The sequence below is a fragment of the Ambystoma mexicanum genome, chromosome 3q (assembly GCF_040938575.1).
Source record: "Ambystoma mexicanum isolate Mex_15411 chromosome 3q, UKY_AmexF1_1, whole genome shotgun sequence".
In the NCBI taxonomy this organism is placed as follows: Eukaryota; Metazoa; Chordata; class Amphibia; order Caudata; family Ambystomatidae; genus Ambystoma; species Ambystoma mexicanum.
The window spans coordinates 70,832,428-70,855,505 of record NC_090926.1 but is presented as its reverse complement, the minus strand read 5'-3'; the positions used below and the strand labels follow the sequence as shown (position 1 = coordinate 70,855,505).

The window sequence follows — 23,078 nt, the reverse complement described above, 5'->3', positions numbered from 1 at the left end:
CTGTTCGCAGGTGCCGATGGATGGAAGACTCTGGACGGGCCTGGAAGAAGGAAGCAAGAACTGATCTGACACGGTGAGCGTTACGCTGCAGGAGTGCAGAATAACGCGAAGCGTGTTCAGATTGTTGGGTGCGGTTTAAATAGCCTTGCAAGTAGTTCCAAGAAAATAGTCCTCTTCTCCGTATCCTTTCTCTCAGGTAAAGTAGTTCCAGGCCACACCCTGAACTGAATGGCTCAGCCTCTCAGAGCCAAGTCAATGGACCATGTAACTAACACCTCCATGAGCATGGTGCCAGCGGCGCCAGGACTAAGTCCAGGTGAGTCTGGCTGGGGCCTGATAAGCCCCCAAGGGGGCCAAAGTCCAGGATGGCCCCACCAGTTTCAGGGTTTTGGGTGCCTGCACCATGACAATCTAAGTGTCTATACCTAATATGATACTTATTGCACTTTGTAAACCCAATAACCACATTATTCAATAAACAATATTAATATTCATTACATAAATATTATGCACATATTACTGTGGCCATAGCCAGTGTTCAGATGATTTGAGACATGCCCTACGGCTAACATGCTATAACCCTGTCGTGCCTTGAAACACTTGTGTATAGGCGCGTTACAAATGCCATATCATATCATATCATGGCCACAACTATACACTTTACCCATGGTATAAACACTTTAGACACTTCAGTAACAACTGACATATGTGTTTTTCTTCCAAACACATATATATTAGTCACACTCACTACTTTCATAACATACGTACGAATATACCAACACACAGAACACCTCCCAGGCCAAATGGTGGCCACAGACAGATGTCCGTGTTCGCAGCTCAGAATACTGCCGCAAACAGTTAAATTGACCGCCAACTCGGTGGCACCCACACAGCCATTTTCCACCTATGGCAACGCCTCCATCTTAACTTTTTTCCAGTCCTCCACCCTTCCAGCCACAAAATAACCCAAAATGTATGTTCCAGAGTGTTTTCTTGCTGCGATGTCTGCAGACAAAGCTGGGGGTCAGCAGATCTAATATGGTGACTGTTTCAAAAGGTTTGACGCAGCTCATGTTTTTCAATGACCAATCAGCGTGTGCGTTTGTTTTCCGTGAACAACAAGTCGCCCCCTAATAGACCCTGCGGCGTCCGTGGACACCGAATCAGGAATTAAGTCAGTGGACCGGATGCAGATATCACACATTTTTGTCAACCTACTCTTTGGCCATTTAAAAAATAAATAACTAGACTACACCAAATTTGCAAATGCATGCTTTTTAGACTAAGACGCTGTTCCTCGCGCAAATCTGGTCCAAATCCATCCAGCGGTTTGGGCTGTAGGCATGAGGAACATTTGTTTCAATGTATATTCAGATTTCAAATGTTTTGTGACCCCCCCACTCTATGAACTTTCCCCCTTCTTGATGAAACTGCACCAAACTTTGCAAAATCATTTGGAGGTGGCCATATGCTTTTTTAGCAAAGTTTGGTGAGGATTCGTCGAATGTTGGAAAAGTAATAAACCGGCCAAAAACTGGTCTTTCGATGGGTTGAACAACTTAACCATAAATACAAGGCTGCTACCGCAGGCCCTGCAAAAAAAAAAAAAAAAAAAATATATATATATATATATATATATATATATATATATATATATATATATATATTGTTGTGACGATTCACAAGGTGTTCTCAGTTCTCCCCAAGGGGGAGCTCCTTTTCATAAGGTTGGGGAGGTGAGGCAGCTACCCAGTATTCCCCTTAGGGGTGGTTTAATGTGGGATGTGGGAGGACCTCCTGGGGAGGAACTCCCCCTCTGGGGACAAGGACAGCCACCTGGGGTGCAGCCCTGGCAATCCTATCACCCACACACACCCCGCGATCACTGCAGGTGTTGATGATAGGCAGAGGCGGGACCAGTCCTACATAAAGAAAACTGAATATGGACTGAAGGTTGTCTTCGAGGAGTGCGGAGACCGGGAGATTTGAATCCCAACAGAAGCAGGTAAAGCAGCAGACGCTGGCGAGATGCTGAGAGAGTCTATTGGGTACCCTGTAGGAGCAGGCCCCTCTGGCTGTCCCAGAAAGAAGAGCAGTAGCGTAACCTTGGCCAAATTGACAGACTGGTCCCACAGAGATGCTGAGACCGCAAAGGTGGGAGATTCGAGAGAACACTGTGGATCCCCCGGCCGAAGAAGAATGCATCTGGAAGCACCATAGCGGAAAAATCCTCCCTGGAAGAAATGGAGCAGTGCATGACCCTGTGTCAAGGTAAAGGGGGGCACAGTCTCGGGAGGATAGCTCAGGTGCAACACGCGAGCCTTGGAAACAAGACGGCATGGAGCAACACAGGTTTGATCCCCGGGTCCGCGCTTACAAACCTCTGGGTATTTAGCACGTTATAAATAACTTATCATATCATATCACAGGAGGCCCGGGGGAACACAAAGGGAATCGCTGATGCGGAAAGCATCCACAGAATGCTTACTCGTCCCAGTGGTGTACAAAAGACCATTGGACACCCGAGAAGGGTCTGGGACCCACACCTAGAGATTGAAAGCATCAGAGGAAATCTTCCTAGTTACAGTGGGAGAAGGAAAACCACTGGCCACCAGAGAAGGGTCTGGGACCCAAAATTAGGGACAGGAAGCATCAGAGGAAATCTTCATCCTCACAGCGTGACAGAGCAAACTACTGACCACCAGAGAAAGGTCTGGGACCCTAACAGGATTCGAGACTTTGTTGAGAACAAGTCAAAGTGGCAAAGTGTGTATGAAATTGAAAGCATTGAGAACCAAATATATCAAGCTATACCAGGAGAAGGAATCCATTCTCCTGGTACCACATCAGGCATTTTGATAAAGTCGCCAGGGGACGGAAGTCATTCCCCCTGGCCCTGTGTTGAACTGTGCCAAAATATACCAAGAGACGGGAGCCCTTCTCTTGGTTGTAAACTGAGAATTGAGCCAGAGACATCAGACAAAAGGGAGTATTTCCCCCTGGTCTTGTGTTGAACTGTGCCACAGCATACCAAGGAAAGGGAGGCATCCTCTTGGTCCTGAACTGAGAAAAGAGACAATGTTTGTGAAGTGTACCAAATCATACCAGGGCAATGGGGTCATTCCACCCGGTTCTATTGAATAGTATAAGAAGCCAAACAAGGAGAAGGAAGCCCTTCTCCTGGATGCAACGTTATGCAAGGACTGGGTGAAACCCACAAGAGATCATCGCCCCTGGTAATTTTGGTTTGAGAGAACACTCTTTTGAACTTTACCCAAGAAGAAGAAGAAAGCCATTCTCCTTAAAGAAGGAACTTTTTGTTAGTTTACCTTTTAGTTATAAAGTGTGAGGGATAGAAGTATGTTTTGACAGAGGAGGACGGTGGAATTTACGTTGACTGACATTTTTACAGACCCTTTTAGTATTAGTTTTGAGGCAGGGAAACCCCTCTTAGAGGTTAGGGATAGTAAAGTCTGTGCCACCTTTGTGTGAGCTTCCTTCTTCGACACCCTTACATTGTGTGTAGAGAGAGAGAGGTGCCTGGAAAAAGGGGAATACACTTTAATTACCAAAGCCATATGGAAGATGGAATACTAGATTAGGTTAAACGTATAGTGCTAGGCAGATGGACTCATGACACCCATAGAAAGGACAATGATACAAAAGCAGCACAAGTGCAGAAAAGTAATAATGCATTTTCATAATCCTGAGTGTAATGCAGGACATAAAAAATGCACATAATCAGGAGTACCAGCTAAAATTCTAGTCTTTTGGCCTAACACTTTAGGGACCAAGGGAAGGCCAGGAAAGATATTAATGTCCCGGTAGTAACCTGTAAAAGTCACTTTAGGGGTGTTTCAGGTACATTTTAAAAGTTTGTTGTGGGAATTACAGGCCAAAGTCAGTAGGTAGGTCTACAGTTGTGGCAAAAGGCCAAATCGGACCCATTGCTAATGCACAGGCACAGAAAAGATAGCTGACCCCAAGGGACACCAGAAATGACCCCCTAATAAAGATCCAGTGCCAGGTTTGAGACACAGCTGCTCCAGTTAGAATAGGTGCAGAGCAGGATTGGAGCCAATGTAAATGAATGTCAAAAAGTGATTGAAGAGGATCTGCAGGATCTAATAATCATGCTCACTGTGCACCATCTGAGAGTCCTGTCTGAAAAACGAAGCGATCTGGGCCTAAAACACCCAGCTCACTGCAAGTGTGGAAGCCACCTGGAGCACTGTGAGTGGCTACTCAAGGGACATGTGACACACTGCATCCGTTATTCAGTCTCCCCTTTGGCTAAGCTCCAAAAGCAGCAAAGGGCAGCTTCCCATTGGGGCTGGTAAACTCTGAGAGCCAGAACCCCTGACCATGCCAGGACTTCGCCAAGATCATCCATTCCCTGCAAAGCTTCTGTTACCTCACAGGTCCAAAAGAAAATGCTGCTTTGGGCCTGCTAGCTCTCTTTTCGTTACCTATATTCCAATTCTAGCCCAACTCAGAACTTACACCTGGGCCAACCATCCACCCATTCCATTTCCACTCACCCACCTACCCTCTCTCTCTCTCTCTCTCTCTCTCTCTCTCTCTCTTTCTTTCTCTCTCTCTCTCTCTCTATCTCTCTCTCTCTCTCTCTCTGTCTCTCTCTCGTACTTCACACTAGCTTCATTGGGCCTCATTACGAGGTAGGTGGTAAGGGATTACCGGCACCGGTAAGGACACCAGTGCCGGTAATCCCTTACCACCCTATTCCGAGGTCTCTTAGCGGGTCCCTTCCTTAACGCCTGGTTTTACCAGGTGTTATGGATGGACCCGTTAAGGGACTTCAGAGCTAATAACGGTACCGCAAATTGCAAATTGCAGTACCGTCATTAGCTCCATCCCCATTCCCACTGAGCCTTATGGGGGCTCGAATGGGAATGGGGAATGGTTCCCGGAATGGGGACTTACCGGGTCCTCCAAGGTTGGAATGACCCAGTAAGTCCCTATTTCCGAACCCGGACACGGAATGCGGTAAGGGGTAGCTAATAGCACCATGGCTACCTACCTCCTACCTCGTAATGAGGCCCATTGTCTTCACTTGTGTATTTCTACCCTTCATCATTCATCTTGACTTCGCTCTATTCCTCCTTCTATTCACTCTTGTCCTTCCATTCTCTGATAGCCTTCAGCATCAGCTTAGTGTAACTCCTGAATCACTCGCCTGCCTCCCAATCTCCCTCCTTCCCACCTGCAGCTGCACCCCTCAAATAAGAAGCTCCTGTGCACCCTGGAGCTCCAACTTCATCAATCCCTCCTGCCTATGGCACAGCACCTGCTCCTCTCCCCCTCCTCCTATCACTTGGTATCTGGAATGTACATTGCCTCTGCAAAAAGACTGCCTACATAACTGACCACTGTGACTATTATCACCCGCAACCTTCACTTCTTGCTATCACAGAAACCTGGATCCCCCCACATGATGCTTCACTCGAAGGTCATCACACTGACTCTATTATGTTTTCCCACTCTCTTCAGCCTGTTGGGAAGGGTAGCATTGTGGGATTCCTCATCACTAAGCCCTTAACACTGCTCCTCAACCTCATCTATATCAACTCTTCCTCCTTTGGATATGCCACTATTCAACTGCTCCCGCCTACTCCTCTCACTGTTCTGGCTCTCTATTTTCTTCTTATCTGATCCGACCCTTCTTCTTAATCACTTCCTACTGACATCCCCATAGTCATGCTAGGGGACTTCCCCAAGCCCATTGCAGCCACTTACCTTAAACGTGACAACCTATTATCTAACCATTTAGTCTACTTTCTCCATGACCAGATTACCCACTTTGGTGGGAACTTTCTTGACCTTGTCTTTCTCTGTAATTCACTCACCACCCCACCCCATCCCCCCCGATGATCACTCAATCGTTCATCTCAGCATCTTGGTCCCTCCTCCTTTTCTGTTAATCTCCTCTCTTCACTGACTAAGATGAAATTCAGTAGGACTCTCTTGCCCCTTACCTTAATAATGTGAGGACCTCTCTCCTGTGTCTTTCCCCATCTCTCTTACATTGACCATGCGTTCCCTGACTTTCAATATGTACTTATGTCTCCATTTCACCAACACTATCTTGCTTGCACATTCACACCTTCCTTTCCCCGCCCTCAGCCTTGGGTTACCTCTGACAGTCAGACCCTCAAAAAAAACATGCATCGTCACCTATGATGCTCAAACACAAAAATGCCCTTCTTGCCCTAAACTCTGCACTGGACTTCCAAATAACAAACCTAATCTCCTGCCTTCACAATAATCCCCTCAAACTTTAATTTTCCTTCCAATCTTTTCACACACCTCCCAAGCCAATATCCATTACCTGCCTTTCTGCTAATGCTCACTACCTTTCCTCTAAAATCTTAAAAAATGTGTGACACTCTCACAGCCCTCCACTCTCTCACACCCAAACTTTCCCTCTGTCCACCACCTCTCCACCTACCTCTTCTACTTGACTATTTCTTCCCAAGCTGTCCTATTCAATTAGCAACCATCCTTTGCAGTGCCAACAAATCGTGTGCTCCTATCAGCCCCTTTGATTCTCAAATGGTCAAAGACTTAAGGGGTCATTATATGTTTGCCAGTATCCTGCCGGTAATTCTGGCGGGATATCGGCAAATGGACCTACCATTACTGGCGCCTGATATCCCGGAATTTCTGGGATATTGCAGGTGTCGGCAACCGTAGGTAAATCCCAATTCCATGGGGTCCATTGTCAGTATTACCCGCACTGGTAATATCAGCTTTTTTCTGCTGGTGGGGGACTGATTTACCTCCAGCTGTTGTCTGGAGGTAAATAATTCAACCCCCACTGGCAAACATGTAGTTTGGTGGTGCGGGAAAGTGGTGGAAATTACTGCCACTTTTACTGCCACTTTTCCTGCACCCCCAAACATATAATGAGCCACTTAGTCTCAATCACTTGCCCATATTTCTGTGAGCTCTTTAACCTCTCTCTCTCTCCATTGGTCTCTTCCCTGCCTCCTTAAAATCTGCAACTGTCTTACCCCTATTAAAGAAACTCTCTACTAACCCAAACGTCCCAGAAAATAATTGCTGAGTTTATAACCTTCCCCATTATTCAAAGGTCTGTGAGTGGGTGCTCTTCAGCTGGATCACTAAGTACCTTGAGGATAATGGCCTTGGAGATCCACTTCAAGCTATCTTTCATAGTAAACACTCCACCAAGGCTGCACTCATGCATTTATCCACCACCACCACTCTAAACTCCCTTCTATACTCATCCTTTTGGAACTTTCGACACTGTTGTGCACTCCTCTCTCCTCCACATTCTCCACTTTCTGCTCTTGCCTGGATCACCTCCTGCCTTGACCATCTATCCTCTAAAATCTCTTGGAACTAATAAACCTTGATCCCACCCCTCTCCCCGTCTGCATTCCCAGGGGTCAGTCTTTGGACCTCTGATCTTCTATACCTCTGCCCTAGGAAGACTTCATTCATCTCTTCGCATGTCCCTCCTTCACCTCAGCCATCTTGGAATCTTTTGCCAACTGCCTCACTGCAATCCGTCACTGGAGCTCTCTCTGATGATTTATACTGAACTTCCAACCTGACCTTATTGCTCCCTCACCCAAGGCATTCAATTTTGGTGTCCTCTTTGCTAGAGCTTTGAAGAGATGCACAGTTGGGTTGGCTTTGATTGTTATGGGCAGTGGGTTCCGGTGAAACATGGCGAGTAGTGTGAAAGAGTGGAACAACAGGAGGCACAGGGAGGGAATGGTATGATGAGAGGGGCGTCGGAGGCCAGAAAAATGGTGAGTAAACTGACATACACATTATCTAATCAGCACCTCCAGAGAGCAAGCTGTAGACTCCGCTGCTGCACAGCCCTGAGAAAGAAGTTCTGGAAACAAAACTGACTTCTTACAGAATCATTGCTTCACACTTTGCAACGTGATGATTCACATGATCTCGTCACTTCTCAACAGGGGGGAGCCCTTCCCTGTGAGGCTACATAGGTGAGGCCGCTACCCAATAGTCCCCTTAGGCGTGGTAGAATGCAGGACCTCCAGGCAGAGACTCCCCTCCTATGGATAAGGAGAAATTCTCTAACCCTCTTGTCCTTGAACCTACAAAACCTCTAAAGTCTGCCGAGAGTGCCACTGAAAATACTACTGTGTGCTACTGTAACATTCCCTCTCTTCCTTCCTTGAGACCTGACACCATGGAGACGAGGAAGAACAAGACTGATAGCACACCTTTTTCTAAGACTACTGGGAAGTGGTGGTCATGAGTAGGAATGAAGAGTACATCATGGAAACAACCAACAGACTATGGCAGTGCGCTGTGGTGTGTGGGATATTTCAACCCAGGCCAATACTCCACCCTACACCCCTTTGCCAATGGGGGAAAGAAACTGCCAAAAATGGAAGCGCTAACCCCTGTGGGCGCCAAATGTGCAAAACTGTGCATGGTTCGTAAATCACAAAAAGCCTGAACCACCTTGCCCCACACAGGTAAAGTTGATGTCAAAACAAAAACTCCCTGCAGGAGAATGCCAGTGGGTGCTGTTACCTGTCACATGAATCAAGGCCACACAAGTGGGTTAAAATCCGAAAATGCCATTAAAATAAATTTTTCTTAATCAATTGCAACCTCAAAGTGCTGTTTTGGCGCTAATTTCAGGCATTTTCCAAGTTAACTATTGAAGTTAAAGTGTGCTGAAACCATAGATCATCCAGTACAGTCAGCGAAATCCAGGCCTCACTGCCTGACAACTGCATAAGAAAATTAGATGTCAAACCCAGATTAAATGTGTTTCTTTTTCCTGAAGAAATTGCAAAATTCACCTATTTAAAGCATGTTTGTAAAGGCCTTAATTCTTTTAAATGTCCAAATCCCTTATAAACTGTGCTCATTTTTATAAGTGTTAAAGAAAAGACTTTATTGTGAGTTTAAAGCAACCCAGTATTGGAGTTAAGTAACTGCTTAATTCTGATTGGACAGTGGCCAGCCTGGGAAAGTTTGACACCCCCTTGCTACAGGAAGGCTAATGGCTGCTGGAGGTTTTCGCATATGGAGCACAATGGACTTCATTAGACATTCGTCTTGTGTCTGAGCCAAGAACAAAGGACAGGCTCTGCTTGGGAGGTACAGGATTCTTCCCTCTAGACCGTATCCTGATCAAAGGGATCTGATAGCTGTTGTTTGTTGAAAGGAGAGAAAAAGAAAACAACTCTGTTCAAAGGAACTTTTTGGTGTTTAAATCTGTACTTGTGGTTAAGTTTGAAACTCTTTAACTGTGCAACCTAAAGAAGGATAAATCTGAAAATGGGTAGATGTTAACCTAATTTCAGGCTTTTGCTTTGAAGACATTGATGAAACCTGCATCACTTAAGGAACCAAAGTTACGAAAAAACCCTCATGGTAGCAGAACTATTAATGTTGCAAGCCTAAGATTGTATGTACAAGATCCACTGATAGGCGCCCAGAGATGTACCGAATTAGAAATTAATAATCCAAACTGTTATGATTAAAATTGATTAAATTCCATAGAATAAGAAAGACAGCTTGCACAGAGATGGGGATTGAATGTGAATATAGCACGTCAAATATGAAATGTATATGTCCGATTTTATTAAGGTACATAATTTTAGAAATGCACATTTGTGCAAAAGTTAAATTTTGGTCAAAATCAATGTGGGAGATCCTAAATTCCATCAAACAAGGCAAGTGCCTGTGGACACTCGCAGCCGTGGGGGTGTGTTTTTAAATTCTGCCCACACCATAAACTTGGTGATGTCATTTGGTAGTATAAATATAGGAACTTCACAACACATAGGACACACTGCTTTCAGAACACATCCAGATTTCCGCGCAGCTCTTGTTCCCGACTTCTTCATCTTGTCCAGAACTCTTCACCTTGCAGCTGACTCCAGATTTCTTTGCAGATTCCAGGCCTTAGCATTGCTGAACTCTTTTTAGCTTGGTCCAAATTCAACCATCCCAAAAATCAAAAGAATAATTCTGATTCAGTTTGGCTTGCTACCATAAAGGCTTGCCCGCTGAAACTTGTGTCCTGTTAATCTGCCAGGTCCAGAAGGGCCCATCCAAAATCCAGTGTGAGGTGCAGTCCAAAATTGAACCGAACCGCACCACTGATCCAATCCCTCCAGAGGTGCCCTGCTGCCGGTAGACCTGACCCGATCCGATGAGCAGAACTTTGACGGTCCATTTTAATTACAAGGGACTGTAAGTATTAATAGGAAGAACAGTGACCCATTGTATATTTACCTTGTCTTATTCCAATCTCAACCCATCCCATCTTTACTTTCAGAACCCTAGTATTGTCAAAACCATTGTTGCACTGATTTTCCTGATTTGTTTTACCATACCCTAAGTCATTAGTGATTTTGAGTAACTAAAGTAGATCCCAGAAAGGAATTGAGTATCCACCACGTGAAGGGTTACGCTGGCCACATAACTGTGAAGATTCATGTGTGGCATTCTCTTGTTCATAGTCATTAATATATTGTAATGAAACCAATCTGTCATTTTTAAAACCGAATTTCTGTTTTCATTTTAGCGCCTATTTTGCAAAAACGCCTCTCACTAAAACCTCCATAACTTCTTCAAATGTATAGATAGAAACGAAATGTCAACTCTCCCTGATACCTAAGACCCTTAGCTACATCCTCAATGGAACAGTGTATTTGACCCGTTTTTTCCAAATATCGCATAGTGAAATTTTGCCGCAAATTTGCAGTTTTCCAAAGTTTACACATGCCTTTGACCCATTTAAAGTGTTTCTCAACTCCCATCCTGATCTAAAGTGTGTACTGTTGTTGATATTGTACCTCATGTTTGCTAGGACCTGTTTAGTGTTGCTTTCCTAAGAATGTTATCCATTTATGCATTTTTGCTCATTTTGCATTATTTTACAAAGCCATTTTTCACCTGTCATTTTAAAAGTGTCAACTTCCAGAAATGGTTTTCTCTCTTGTTGGGGGAGGGAAGATTGCATGTAAACTCTAGACATTGGGCCTCATCACGAGTTGGGCGGTAACACTGGCAGTATTACCGCCGGCGGTATTAGCCCTACCGCCAAACCCCCCAGTGCTATTAGCGCCGGATCATTGGTTTGGCGGTAATGGAATTCCCCATTCCCCACTGAGCCCATTTGGCAATGCCCCATTGGGCTCAATGGGGATTTCCCGCCAGCGGTAATAGCGCAAATTTTCGGCGGATTTCCCCCCAGCTCAGAGCTGGGGAGAAACCCGCCGAAGCCCTGATTTGGAGGACTCTTAAATCCGGCGGTAATAGCGCGACCGCCGGATTTAAGGGTTACCGACAAACTCGTGATGAGGCCCATTGTCTTTCATTCCTGAATACCTGCTGATTAATGACATATGTGTAGGATTGCTCATTTGTACCTTGAGAACTTTTCAGGGGGAAATATTAACCTAAACGCTATCTGCTCACAACCCAAAACTGTTCTTTTTCCTGTGTTTTACATTCTGCATTACCATAAGTGAATTCAATTGCTTTACTTATTTTTGAATTGTATTGTCACCACCTGGTGATTGCTGCCCCATATATATATATATAATATATATATATATATATTATATATATATATTAAAATGTATGTGTGATTTGAATGTTTAAATAAATAAATAAATATTTACCTTTAAAAACTAGCCTGATTCCTGATCCAGTGTGACCTGGGGGTATTTTGAGAAGGGTGTGATATGAGTGGTATATCATTCAGAATATTGAACTTATAGACACAAATAAATAAGGGTTTCATTGCGCACTACATTCTAAGCGAGACCTGGGTGTGTTCCCGAGTGAAATCCTTAACAGGTGGGCCCAGCTAGGAGAGATAAATACTGAGAAAGGACTGAAGGAAAGGGAGAGAAGCCGGCAAGGAGCCAGCCAAGCCCCGGGAAGTTCAAGCCCAGGAACCTGTCATCTGTGCAGAGAAGCTGGTCCTCACAAGAGAGGACACAGGAGAGTGGACGCAGCAGCAGAATCTCATGAGCCAGCAGGGAGCCGACTCACTTCAGTGGCGGTGCATTTGAGGTGGTGGTGTGGCCTCTGGGAGGTGGACCACTCGGTCCAACGCCGACGATAAGACCTGCCAGCCCAAAGCCTTCACTGAGTCTCGCAGGCAAACCAGAAAGAAGCAACAAGCGAACAACGAACCGCCAAGGACCGCGGTAATAACCAGACATATGTTCCCAACACAAACAAGGTAACAGAACTGCAGGATACCCAGGTGGGGTCTGTGGAGAACAGAGAGTGAAAGCAGCATCAGGAGTAATCTCTCTCATGACAGTACTGATACCCCGAGAACCAAGAGTCAAGAACGCCTCTGGAGTAATCTCCCTCATCACAGTAGTGATACCCAGAGAACCAAGAGTCAAGAAAGCCTCTGGAACCATCTCCCTCATCACAGTAGTCATACCCAGAGAACCAAAAGTCAAAAAAGCTTTGGGAGTAATCGCCCTCGTCACAGTAGTGATACCCAGCGAGCCAAGCATCAAGAAAGCCTGTGTAGTAACTTTCCTCATCACAGAAGTGATACTCAGAGAAATAGGGGTCAAGAAAGACTTGAGAATAATCTCCTTCTTTGCGGTAGTGATACCCGATGAACCAAGAGTCAAGAGGTTATCGGGAGTGATCCCCCTTGTCAGAATAGAGATATTCAAAGTTCTAAGAGATAACAGTGCATCGGGAGGAATCTCCCTCATCACAGAGACAATCCAAATAGGACTAAAGAGGGTCCTGGACAAAGACAGATATCTGGAGATGATCCTCTTAACATTGCAAGACAGGTAAGAATTGCTGGAACTGTAAAGCAAGCTTCAGAAGTCCTTTGGAAGAAGTGAAGAGACTTTTGAAGACTATTATTAAAGAATATCCCAAGACAGCTCTCAAGGCTGTGCGAGGTGGGTCAGGAGAAGAGTCATTCTCCTGACCATACTCTCTTTGTTGAATCTGAATCCCGAGCAAAACGTTGATGTGAAAGAGATGAAGACTGTGCCAGTCCACCAGGAGAAGGGAGCCATTCTCCTGGCCCTATTTTCATTTGAATGATGAACCCCTGTGTAGACTAGTGGTAGGGCTAGAATAGGTTTTGGGCAGAGGACAGACACTTTTCGTTTGGACAACCACCCTAACGTCGAGCACCCGAGTTATATTTGATTAGGCAGGGATAACCCCTTAGACAAAGGGCGAGGTAGGACCCTTTTCTTGGTATTTCAAATGCAACTTGTTGAAACATGCCACCTCTTTGTCTGACTCCTTACTCCACCACACCACAGCAGCTATTATCGTCAACATTCTTTGCTAAAATATCTGTGCCAGCGTTATTGCGCAGATAAAATGTCCTTTTGCCAGTGGTACTGTACTCCTAAATGTCCAATGTTTAGCTCTTTGAGATTACGAGTACACACATGTTATCTTTTTTCATCCACAGGAAATGCTGCTATGTTGTCAGTTGTTTCGTTCCGCATTAAAGAAGAAGATGAGATGTACTTTATTGATGATCAGGATGCTGAGAGAAGGAAAAGCACCAATTTTGACACAGGTGAATACATGTCATTCACAGTACTTATAATATATACAAAGTTTACCCAAACATCAGTGTGTGTTTTTTGGTACCCCAGATTATAGTGAATTTTATATTCAGCTCACTTAAAAAATAATCTTTAAGGACTGCCTTGTAATTCCTCCTACTAACTCATACAACCCTCAGCCCTCCACTATGGTCATGTAAGTGCTCCTCATTTTATCTGTAAGTTTGATAGCATCAGTCTTACCTATTTCAAATAACTAAATTGGCCTCATTCCACGGTAGGCGGTAGGGGTTTACCGGTACCGGTAAGGGCACCGGTACCGGTAAACCCCTACCGCCTTACTACGAGTTCCCTTTGCAGGACCCGACTTTAACGGCTGGTTTTACCAGCCGTTAAAGTAGGGTGCCGCAAAGGGACCTCGGAGCTCCTTCCCCATTCCCATTATGCCCTATGGGGGCAAAAATGGGAATGGGGAAGAGCCTTGGTGAATGGGGAATTACCGCCCCCGCTCACCTTGGAGTAGGGTGGTAATTCTGCCATCCACCAAGGCGGACACGGTAAAATACCGGCAGCAACCATGGCGCTAATAGCGCCATGGTTACCGCCTACCGTGTAATGAGGCCCAATGTATGCTAACCCTTCTACCATGCGCAACGCCTCAGCCTACGGCACCGTTTTCAATATCCCTCATGACAACATGCTGCTGTGTAACTTCCCCCTCCCATCATTGGGATATGTGTTTTGTTCTATGTTTTTAGCACTACATGCTTCCAACGACCAGGTTCAGTGAGCTATTTCATTTGTTCTATATGCCCTTCCTGTTTCCAGCACCCCCTGTCAGTATGCTAGCAGCAAATTCAATAAATCAAAGAAGCCAAATACCATAGGATTATGGAATATGTGTGATTTGATGCACATGATTTGTTTTCCCAAGTCAATTAGGAAAAGGGTTAACCCCTGCATTCTGTTTCTCCTTATCCAATGCCCCCATTAACTGCTGCCCTCTTGTTCTGCTTTCCAGCACCTGCTGCATGTTCTAGCTCACTGAGGCCCCACGTTCTTGCAAGTATTCAGGCCCCATACTCGATCAGATGTCCTGCCTCACTCTAGTACCCCTTTCACCATGTAATATGTCTCCCCTAACTTCCACAATTGTCACATCTCTGGCCCCTACTCTCGCTCCTCATCTACCTAAGCTGTGAGGTCAGTCTTCTCGAGGTCTTGTCGTTCACATGTAGCTTCCTGAAGGCCATTGACATTCTCCAAGCCATCCATCGCTGTCACCCTGAACTGGTCCGTTCGCCTGATGTCTGCCCAGGTTCACCTGCTGCTTGTGACTGCACCCTCTACACTTGGACAGCCATTGCGAATTATACAACGCGTTTCTCTCCCAGCAGATAACATGTTCCAACGCAGTGGGTTGATCAACATGCCAAGATGTGGGATACAAATATTAAGTAGAAGGGGCAGTGCTCGAAGTGGGCGCGAGCGGTTGGGAGCGGTGCTCCTCTACTTCTATTTTTTAAGTTTTACTGTTCCAATACTTTTATTTTGAAAAGAAACTGCTCCAGAATCGTTTAGTTTTAAAATAGGTGTAGGAAGAAGTTGAAACTTGCAGTTCAGAACGCTCCCTTAAACAGCGGGTGTGTTTGGGGTTTGGAATGCGCGTGGGAGGTGGCCTGGCGATGGGGTTCGTGGGGGCGTGGTCGGGGGCAGGCCAGCAGGGAACATAGTTCCACTACTTCTTTTTGTACACTACGAAAACTGATAGGGCGCATGTGCCATAATCAGTTAATACTTAACACTGCCTACCTGTGTCTCACAACAAGCTGGTAATCATACGTTTTTATCATTTACGAGCAGAATATGCCGAACAACACTCTTTTAATTTCATGAACAGAAACAATATTCTGCAATTCTATGTAAAGAGTCTCAGTTTGGCGACTGATTTCTTGTCGGATAATCAATCCGGCACAGCCCAATCAATGTACTTTTACAGCATGCCCTAACAAACAATCGCCCAATCAACATATTCTATTTGATTATTTGTGGATCAAACCACAGGCAATACCTGGCCAAATGGCAGCATGACAACATCTTCACCCGGAACTCTGGAAATGACACAGGTTGTTTTTGTATGTTGAGATTCTACTGTAAAACTATTTTGAAAGAATGCCACGCGTATACTCATTGTATATGCCTGACATATATATCTGTATATAGCATTTAAATGATGAATGGAATTGCTTTCATCACTTTTAAGGGCACATCTACCCCATGCCATCAAAGCGATCTTACAAATAGTAACACCGCAATTTCAGAAAATGCTTTTCGAAAAGCAACTGAACTGTTCACATTGCATTTTACATGAAATTGTTAAAAATGCAGTGTGCAGTTCTAGCCACACAGCAGAAAAACACAAACGTAAAACTAAAATGCATTGATTATAGGCAGCTCAATGTGCAACATTGACGAGTGACAAGGACTGGAGGCAGAAGCCAGCCCTAAGCAGCCGAAGGCCCGTGAGCCTAAGGCCCCTCCTGTCTGCCCCTGTCCGCCACTGCGCTACGGCGCGGGATGCTGCCCTGTCGCCTCCTCTCCCCCCAAGCCCGGCACACCTCCCCCACTACCACTAGTGGAATCCTTGATCCCCCTGCTTGTCCTGCTCACCATCTAACGGAGGCACTCACGAATGAACACCTGCACCTGACCCCATGACTATGGACTCAGATGCGCACAGTCTTACCATACTGAAGGCACGATAACCGTAAGTCACTTCCGCCTGTCTACCAAGCTTGTCAGCCAATGCTAAATGCTCCCAGCCAGCGTTAGCTGCATATGGCCCACGCTGCTGAATACTGTATTGACTGTACCTAGCCCACGCTGCTGAATACTGCATTGACTGTTCCGAGCCCACGCTGCTGAATACTGTATTGATTGCTCCCAGCCCACGCTGCTGAATACTGTATTGACTGTTCCTAGCCCACGCTGCTGAATACTGTATTGATTGCTCCCAGCCCACGCTGCTGAATACTGTATTGACTGTTCCCAGCCCACGCTGCTGAATACTGTATTGACTGTTCTAAGCCCACGCTGCTGAATACTGTATTGATTGCTCCCAGCCCACGCTGCTGAATACTGTATTGACTGTTCCTAGCCCACCCTGTGGCATATACTCCCTTCCTATGAGTAACATAGGCACCTCTATAGCCCACATTCTAGTGGCCAAGCGAACTCACCTACAGCATGTACTCCCTGCTCTTCCACGCATGTCTACTATGCACACTACTCACTCAAATACTCATACCGCACCTCCCCAGCCCAGAGCCTAACTACCACTATCACAACGCCTCCAGTCGTCATCACACTATGGACTTCTTGCCTAAGACCTCACACACTCCTCAAAACATAACCACACCGGTGCCGAACCTCAGCCTGAGATTGGTCAGACTCCGATCCCGCACCCTCCACATCCACCGACAGGCCACACCTACACTCACACCACACAGAAACTGCCGACTTAGCTCACGCACCATCAAAGTGAACAAACACCACCACCGTGACATTACCGCTACACGCTACAACACCAAGCCTACACACACCACACCCAGCGGCAACTCTTACTCTCAACATACAGCCGCACCCATGTCAGACTCTCCGCCCCTAGCCACAAAGAACTTGTGCTCCACGCTATACAAGGGCGCTCTAATTAATGTACGCTCCCTCAATGCCCACGCCCTAGAAATAAACGACCTAATAACCACTCAAGACTTAGATATACTTGCTATCACAGAGACCTGGCTCAACGAAGCTTCCGGCCCAGCCATCACACTAGCAGTACCTCAAGGGTACGCCATCCTTAGACAAGACAGGACTGCCAAAACAGGAGGGGGAGTAGCCCTTAGTCACAAAGAAACACTATCTATTAGAACCATACCCTACCAAGAGGAAGGGAATGTTGACATTCTATCAGTCAAATTAGCACTCTCACCTAACAGCACAATAAATATTCATATCATATACCGACCACCTGGCCCCACCGCCAATTTCATAGGTCAAGTCAATCACCTCCTAGGAAACAATATTAAGAAATCCACTAAATCATTACTCATAGGAGACCTTAATCTAGGATTCAATGACCCCAAGGACAAAACTGCTACCTCGCTAGCCAAAGACCTCCACGACATAGGCTTCTAAAAAAAAATCACTGCGTCTACTCACGCAAAAGGACGCATCCTAGACTGGATCATAGACCATAATTGTAACACAGCCATCACATCCAATACTAGCCTCCTTTGGACAGACCACAACCTTCTCCAATTCGACATCCCAGTTTCTATATGCACTAAAGTGCCTACCACAGCACCGGCGACCTTAGCTAGAAGTGCCAAAAAACTCACCGCGGACAACCTCAGTGCACACCTTAACCTGCCATGCCTAGCGCCTCCCTTCTTCTCTGACCCAAATATCCTTGCAGAAATATTCAAATATACCATTACTAAAGCTGTCAACGCCGTCGCACCATTAGAAAACAAAAAAGAAAAAAAATCCTTCCACTCCAACTCCTGGTTCACAGAGGAACTCCAGACTCTGCGCAAAGACAAACGCCAAGCACTCAAAAACTGGCAGTGTAATCCCTGCAACACCACAACAGGCAACTTCAAATCCATAGCCAAAAAATACAAAGACGCCATCTTCATTGCTAAATCTGAAGCCTACAACCACTGTATCTCCGCTGCCAACTCCCACTCTAAAGAACTCTTCAGTATCTTTAAAGAATTAACAGTACCACCCACATGCCCTGATGAGATCGTCAAAGACGAAGCATGGTGCACAAGCATTCAATCAGCCATGCTTGCAAAGATAAACCTCCTCCAAAATAAGATATCTCACCATTACAATACCTTACCTAAGCAAAGCCCTCATATACAGACTCATCCTAATGTCAAACCTGGCAACATGCCCAAATTCGCATTCACAGAAATCTCTGAAGCAGATGTCATTTGACATCCTCAGACACCTCAAACCTTCACAATGTAAGGGTGATGTGTGCCACCCCAAAATTATCAAGGACTGCGCAGAACCGCTAGCCCCTCTTCTCACGGCATTCATCAATGCTTCATTCAAAAAAGGCATAGTCCCAGACAGCCTTAAAGAGGCATGGGTGGGCCCTCTCTTAAAAAAACCAACGCTAGACCGAGCTAATCCCAATAACTACCGACCCATAACAACAGTCCCATTCCTCCTGAAAATATTAGAAAAGGCAGCCCACAAACAGATTCAACTATACCTTAAATCGAACGCAATCCTAGGAAAAAGACAATCTGGGTTCCGCAAAGGGCACGGAACTGAAACCGCCCTTCTAGACTTAAAAAATGAAATCACTAACATCCTTGACAAAGGCAAGCCTGCACTCCTTCTTCTCCTGCACCTTTCCGCAGCATTTGATCTGGTAGATCACACCACACTCACCAGTCATCTGACGCAGGCTGCGCACTTCTCTAAGGACGCAGCATCCTGGGTAACCTCTTTCCTAGAGGTCAGAGCCATGAAAGTGTTCTCTAACACAGCTCATGCAGCACCCTCCATCATCCACTGCGGTGTCCCACAAGGTTCATGTACTGCCCCCACGCTCTATAATCTTTTTACCAAGCCTCTCTTTTACAAACTGGACGCACTAGGTGTCACATACACAAATTACGCCGATGACACTCAGGTTCTCCTTCCCCTGACAGGGCATTACCATCAAGATGCCACTACCCTACAGCAAATCTACTCCACCATACAAGCATGGATGGCCACCAACGGCCTCTGCTTGAACGAGGACAAGACAGAAATTCTCATTCTAGGCCAGAAATCCACACTCTCCAACCTCAACCCGCTGTACCTTAACTTCAACATAGATAACTGTGTCATCCCAGTGTTATCCTCAGTCAAAACACTGGGGGTTCACATAGACGCTACCCTATCAATGGACAAACAAGTCAGCACCATAGTCTCGGCCTCCGCACTAAGTACCAAACTTATCAACACAATAAAACCATTCCTAACAAAAGATAACTGCCTCTCAATCGCCAGAGCTACCATAGGAGCCAAACTAGATTACTGTAATGCGCTCCTAGCCGGCACATCCAAAAAAAACTATCAATACTCCAAACAACTCAAAACAACGTTCTTAGGGCAGCCCTCAGCATACCGAAAAGAGACCACATCACTCAAGCGAGGAAGACAGCTCACTGGCTCCCAGTCAAGGTCCGTATCTCCTTCAAAATTCTCACGACTATGCATAAATGCATCAACCTCTCAGCACCTTCATACCTATCTGTCACATGTAGATCTCAATCCACCAGACCGACCAGATTACAATACACAAATCAACTAACGATACCTCGCATCAACAGGACAAAGGCAGGAGGTATAGGCTTCCCCTTCCTCGCCCCGAAGCTCTGGAACTCCCTCCCCACCGACCTCAGAGCTGAAACATCTCTATTTTCCTTCCGCAGGAAACTCAAAACTGCCCTCTTCAACTAATCTGTTCTCCTAGTCACCTGTTCCACAATGCATGTATGTAACAAATGTATAACATTGTCCAATGTAACACCTACAGACCTGAACTGTATGTAACTAAGTACAAGCAATACTGTAACAACCACCCCGATGGATTATTTGAAATGTATGTAACTAAGTATAAGCAACACTGTAACAAGGCCACGATGCCTTCGGTCTGCTGTGCGCTATACAAATACAAATAAATAAATAAATAAATGCATACAATGGCAAAGCATGCAGTAACATAGATATGCAATGCATGTTAAAAATGAGCATATTGATAGGTGTAAACTATCTGCCTCATGCCTGGCTCTGCAAACGGGTGGGAGAGTGGCCCTGGGGGTCAGTTGACAAAATGTGGAGGATCCATAGGGCACTCTCCCTCTATCCGGTCTGCTTAGCAGGAGACAGTCACATTGGGGATAGCATAACCCTTTTCAATGTGGACCAAATATTATGGGGTCCCTTGCACACACCAATCCCACAGAACAACCCAACCCTGGCCCTAAATAGCATGGAGAGGTGCCTATTCAGGCCCCTGCCAGCGCAGAACACAGCAGGTGCATTTTCAATGAGGTTGACAGGCCCAATTCAGTTTGTAACCCATCCACTTATTTCGTGGAACCATGGGTCCAATGGAAAGTGTATGAAAGTTGTGGGAAAATAAAAATAAAACACCCATAGCCCTTCCAAAATAACCTTATCTGGTGGAAATGTAGTTACAGGCAGTCAAAGACCACAGCCAGTCACAGACATGAGTCCCTAACCATTCCCTGGTACATGCCCTCATTGGAAGTCCCAACCAAGGATGGAAAGGAGAGACTTTTGTAAGCCAGATAGCCCAGCCTGAAAGTGCTGGTTTGTGGAGACGGAGACTATGGGCCTCATTACGACCCAGGCGGTAAGTTACCGCCTGGGCCGTGACTTTACCACCATGGCGTAAACTACGTTTACGCCATGGTGGTTGGCGGACTTACCGCCCCATTCCGACCTTGGCGGGGCGGTAAGTCCCCAATCCCCATTTACCCTTCCCCATTCCCATTTTTGCCCCATAGGGCATAATGGGAGTGGGGAAGGCGTTAAGTACGCCACCGTAAATTACGGTGGCGTAATTAACTCCATGGTCCCTTAGCGCCATGGATTTTAACACCCGCCAAAAGCGGGTGTTAAAACCTCCATGGCGCTAAGGGACCTCGTAATTGGCGGTAAGGGGTCGGCGCAGCTAACGCTGGCGTAAACCCCTTACCGCCAGGGTCGTAATGAGGCCCTATGGGTCTCATTACGACCCTGGCGGTAGGTGGTTAACGGCGCCGGTAGAGCTGCCGGCACCGTTAACCCCCTACCGCCTCATTACGAGGTCTGTATTACCAGACGTCCTTAGCGGGTCCCGCGAGCGGCCCAGCATGCTAACAATGGGCCTGTCATTAACAGGCCCCTTGTTAGCATGCTCCCCATTCCCATTGAGCCCTCTCAGGGCTCGATGGGGATGTACGGGGTCCGGGTTCCTTGAATGGGGAAATACCAGGCCCTCCTAGGTCGGAATGGCCCAGTATTTCCCCATTCAGGGAACCCGGTACCCGGAATGGAGGTAGCCATGCCGGTAAGTACGGCATGGCTACCTCCATTCTCGTAATGAGGCCCTATGTTTTAGTGAAGGCTGGAGACTGGAAGGAGGAAGAAGGCCAGGATATGGATGGAGCAGAGGAGACTGGAAAGGTGGCAGAAGAGGAGGATGTTGTGAGGGATAGAGGAGTGAAGACGAGGAAGGAGGTAAAACCTGGCGTGGAGTGAAAGGAGGCACTGGCATCAGAGGAAAGGGGGAAGGAGGTAAAACCTGCAGCAGTTTTGGATGGAACAATAATATCAGAGGGTAGGCGGTACAAGGTAAAACCTTGACTGTCCTTTAGTCGGGAATAACATCAGAGGGAAAGAGGAAGATATTGACAACAGAGCGAAGATTGAAGGGAGCGTTAATAAAAGTAGAAGGGGGAAAGAGGTGGTTATAACAGGATTGAAGGGGGTGGAGGGAATAACAACAGATCTGGGAGTGAAACTGACCCACTGTTGAGATCAGTGAAGAACTGTATAGAGGAAGTGGGAAGCAAATGAAAGAACAAGTGCATGCAAGAGTAGGGTCAGGACTTAGCCAGTCAGAGTAGGCAGCTTCCAGTGGGCCAGAACGGCCTGTGGCAGGCCCAGATGGTGGCAGCTTGAACGAAATGGAGTCAAGGATAGCAGGGCATGTTTAGAGAGGAGAAAGGTCTTGTAAAGGACCGCAGGGGGGTGTCTGTACTCCTGCTCTCTATACGGCAGAGGAGAGGCACAGAGGACCCCAGCCAAGATTCTCTATTGTTGGTGGCAATGGACGAGTAATCAAGGCCTAGCTTCTCAGGAGGTGATGCGGGCTGGTTCTTAAGTACAGTGTAGTCCCCAAGCACCCACAAACGAATGTCCCCACACTGTATTAGTTAAAACACATTCTTTACATAAATAAGGTTCGAGGTTATATACACAATCACGATAATACACTTTGTGCTCTGACAATTCTAAAATGGTAAATATATACAGTTCTAGGTGGTAACATGATTACTCTGATTCCATTAAAGTGCATCAACTGTACTCAGTTCAAATAGCATACGAATCAACACAGCAAAACGGTATCAACCATAGATTTAGGAGGAAGACAAGTTGGTTAGAGAATTGGCAGAATACTGGCCCTGATACCTAGACACAGTTCTATATGAGGATCCCCCCACCTGGGCAACCTGTAAATGAAGATGCACTACAAGCCCAGTCCACATATATTGTCTTATTAAAGTCTTATCTTCTTCTATAATTCTGCAACCCAAATGTACCTTGTGTTGGAGAGTTCTTCGTCGGGGAATCGACAGGCCCTCCTTGAGTGCGCTCCCTTTCAGGCAGGAGCCACGGGTCGTTGAACTTCTGAGATGAAGAAAA

At 46.0% G+C, this 23,078-nt stretch overlaps 1 protein-coding gene across 4 annotated transcripts in view; it reads left to right on the top strand.

The window, feature by feature from the left end:
* The window catches only part of LOC138582147 (zinc finger protein interacting with ribonucleoprotein K-like), a 205,258-nt gene that overhangs the window by 135,097 nt on the left and 47,083 nt on the right, over positions 1 to 23,078 (top strand). For all 4 annotated transcript variants that reach the window (XM_069653175.1, XM_069653174.1, XM_069653172.1 and 1 more), the window contains one exon: positions 13,472 to 13,582. In XM_069653175.1, the coding sequence (XP_069509276.1) occupies positions 13,472 to 13,582 (111 nt within the window). The remainder of the gene's footprint in view (positions 1 to 13,471; positions 13,583 to 23,078) is intronic.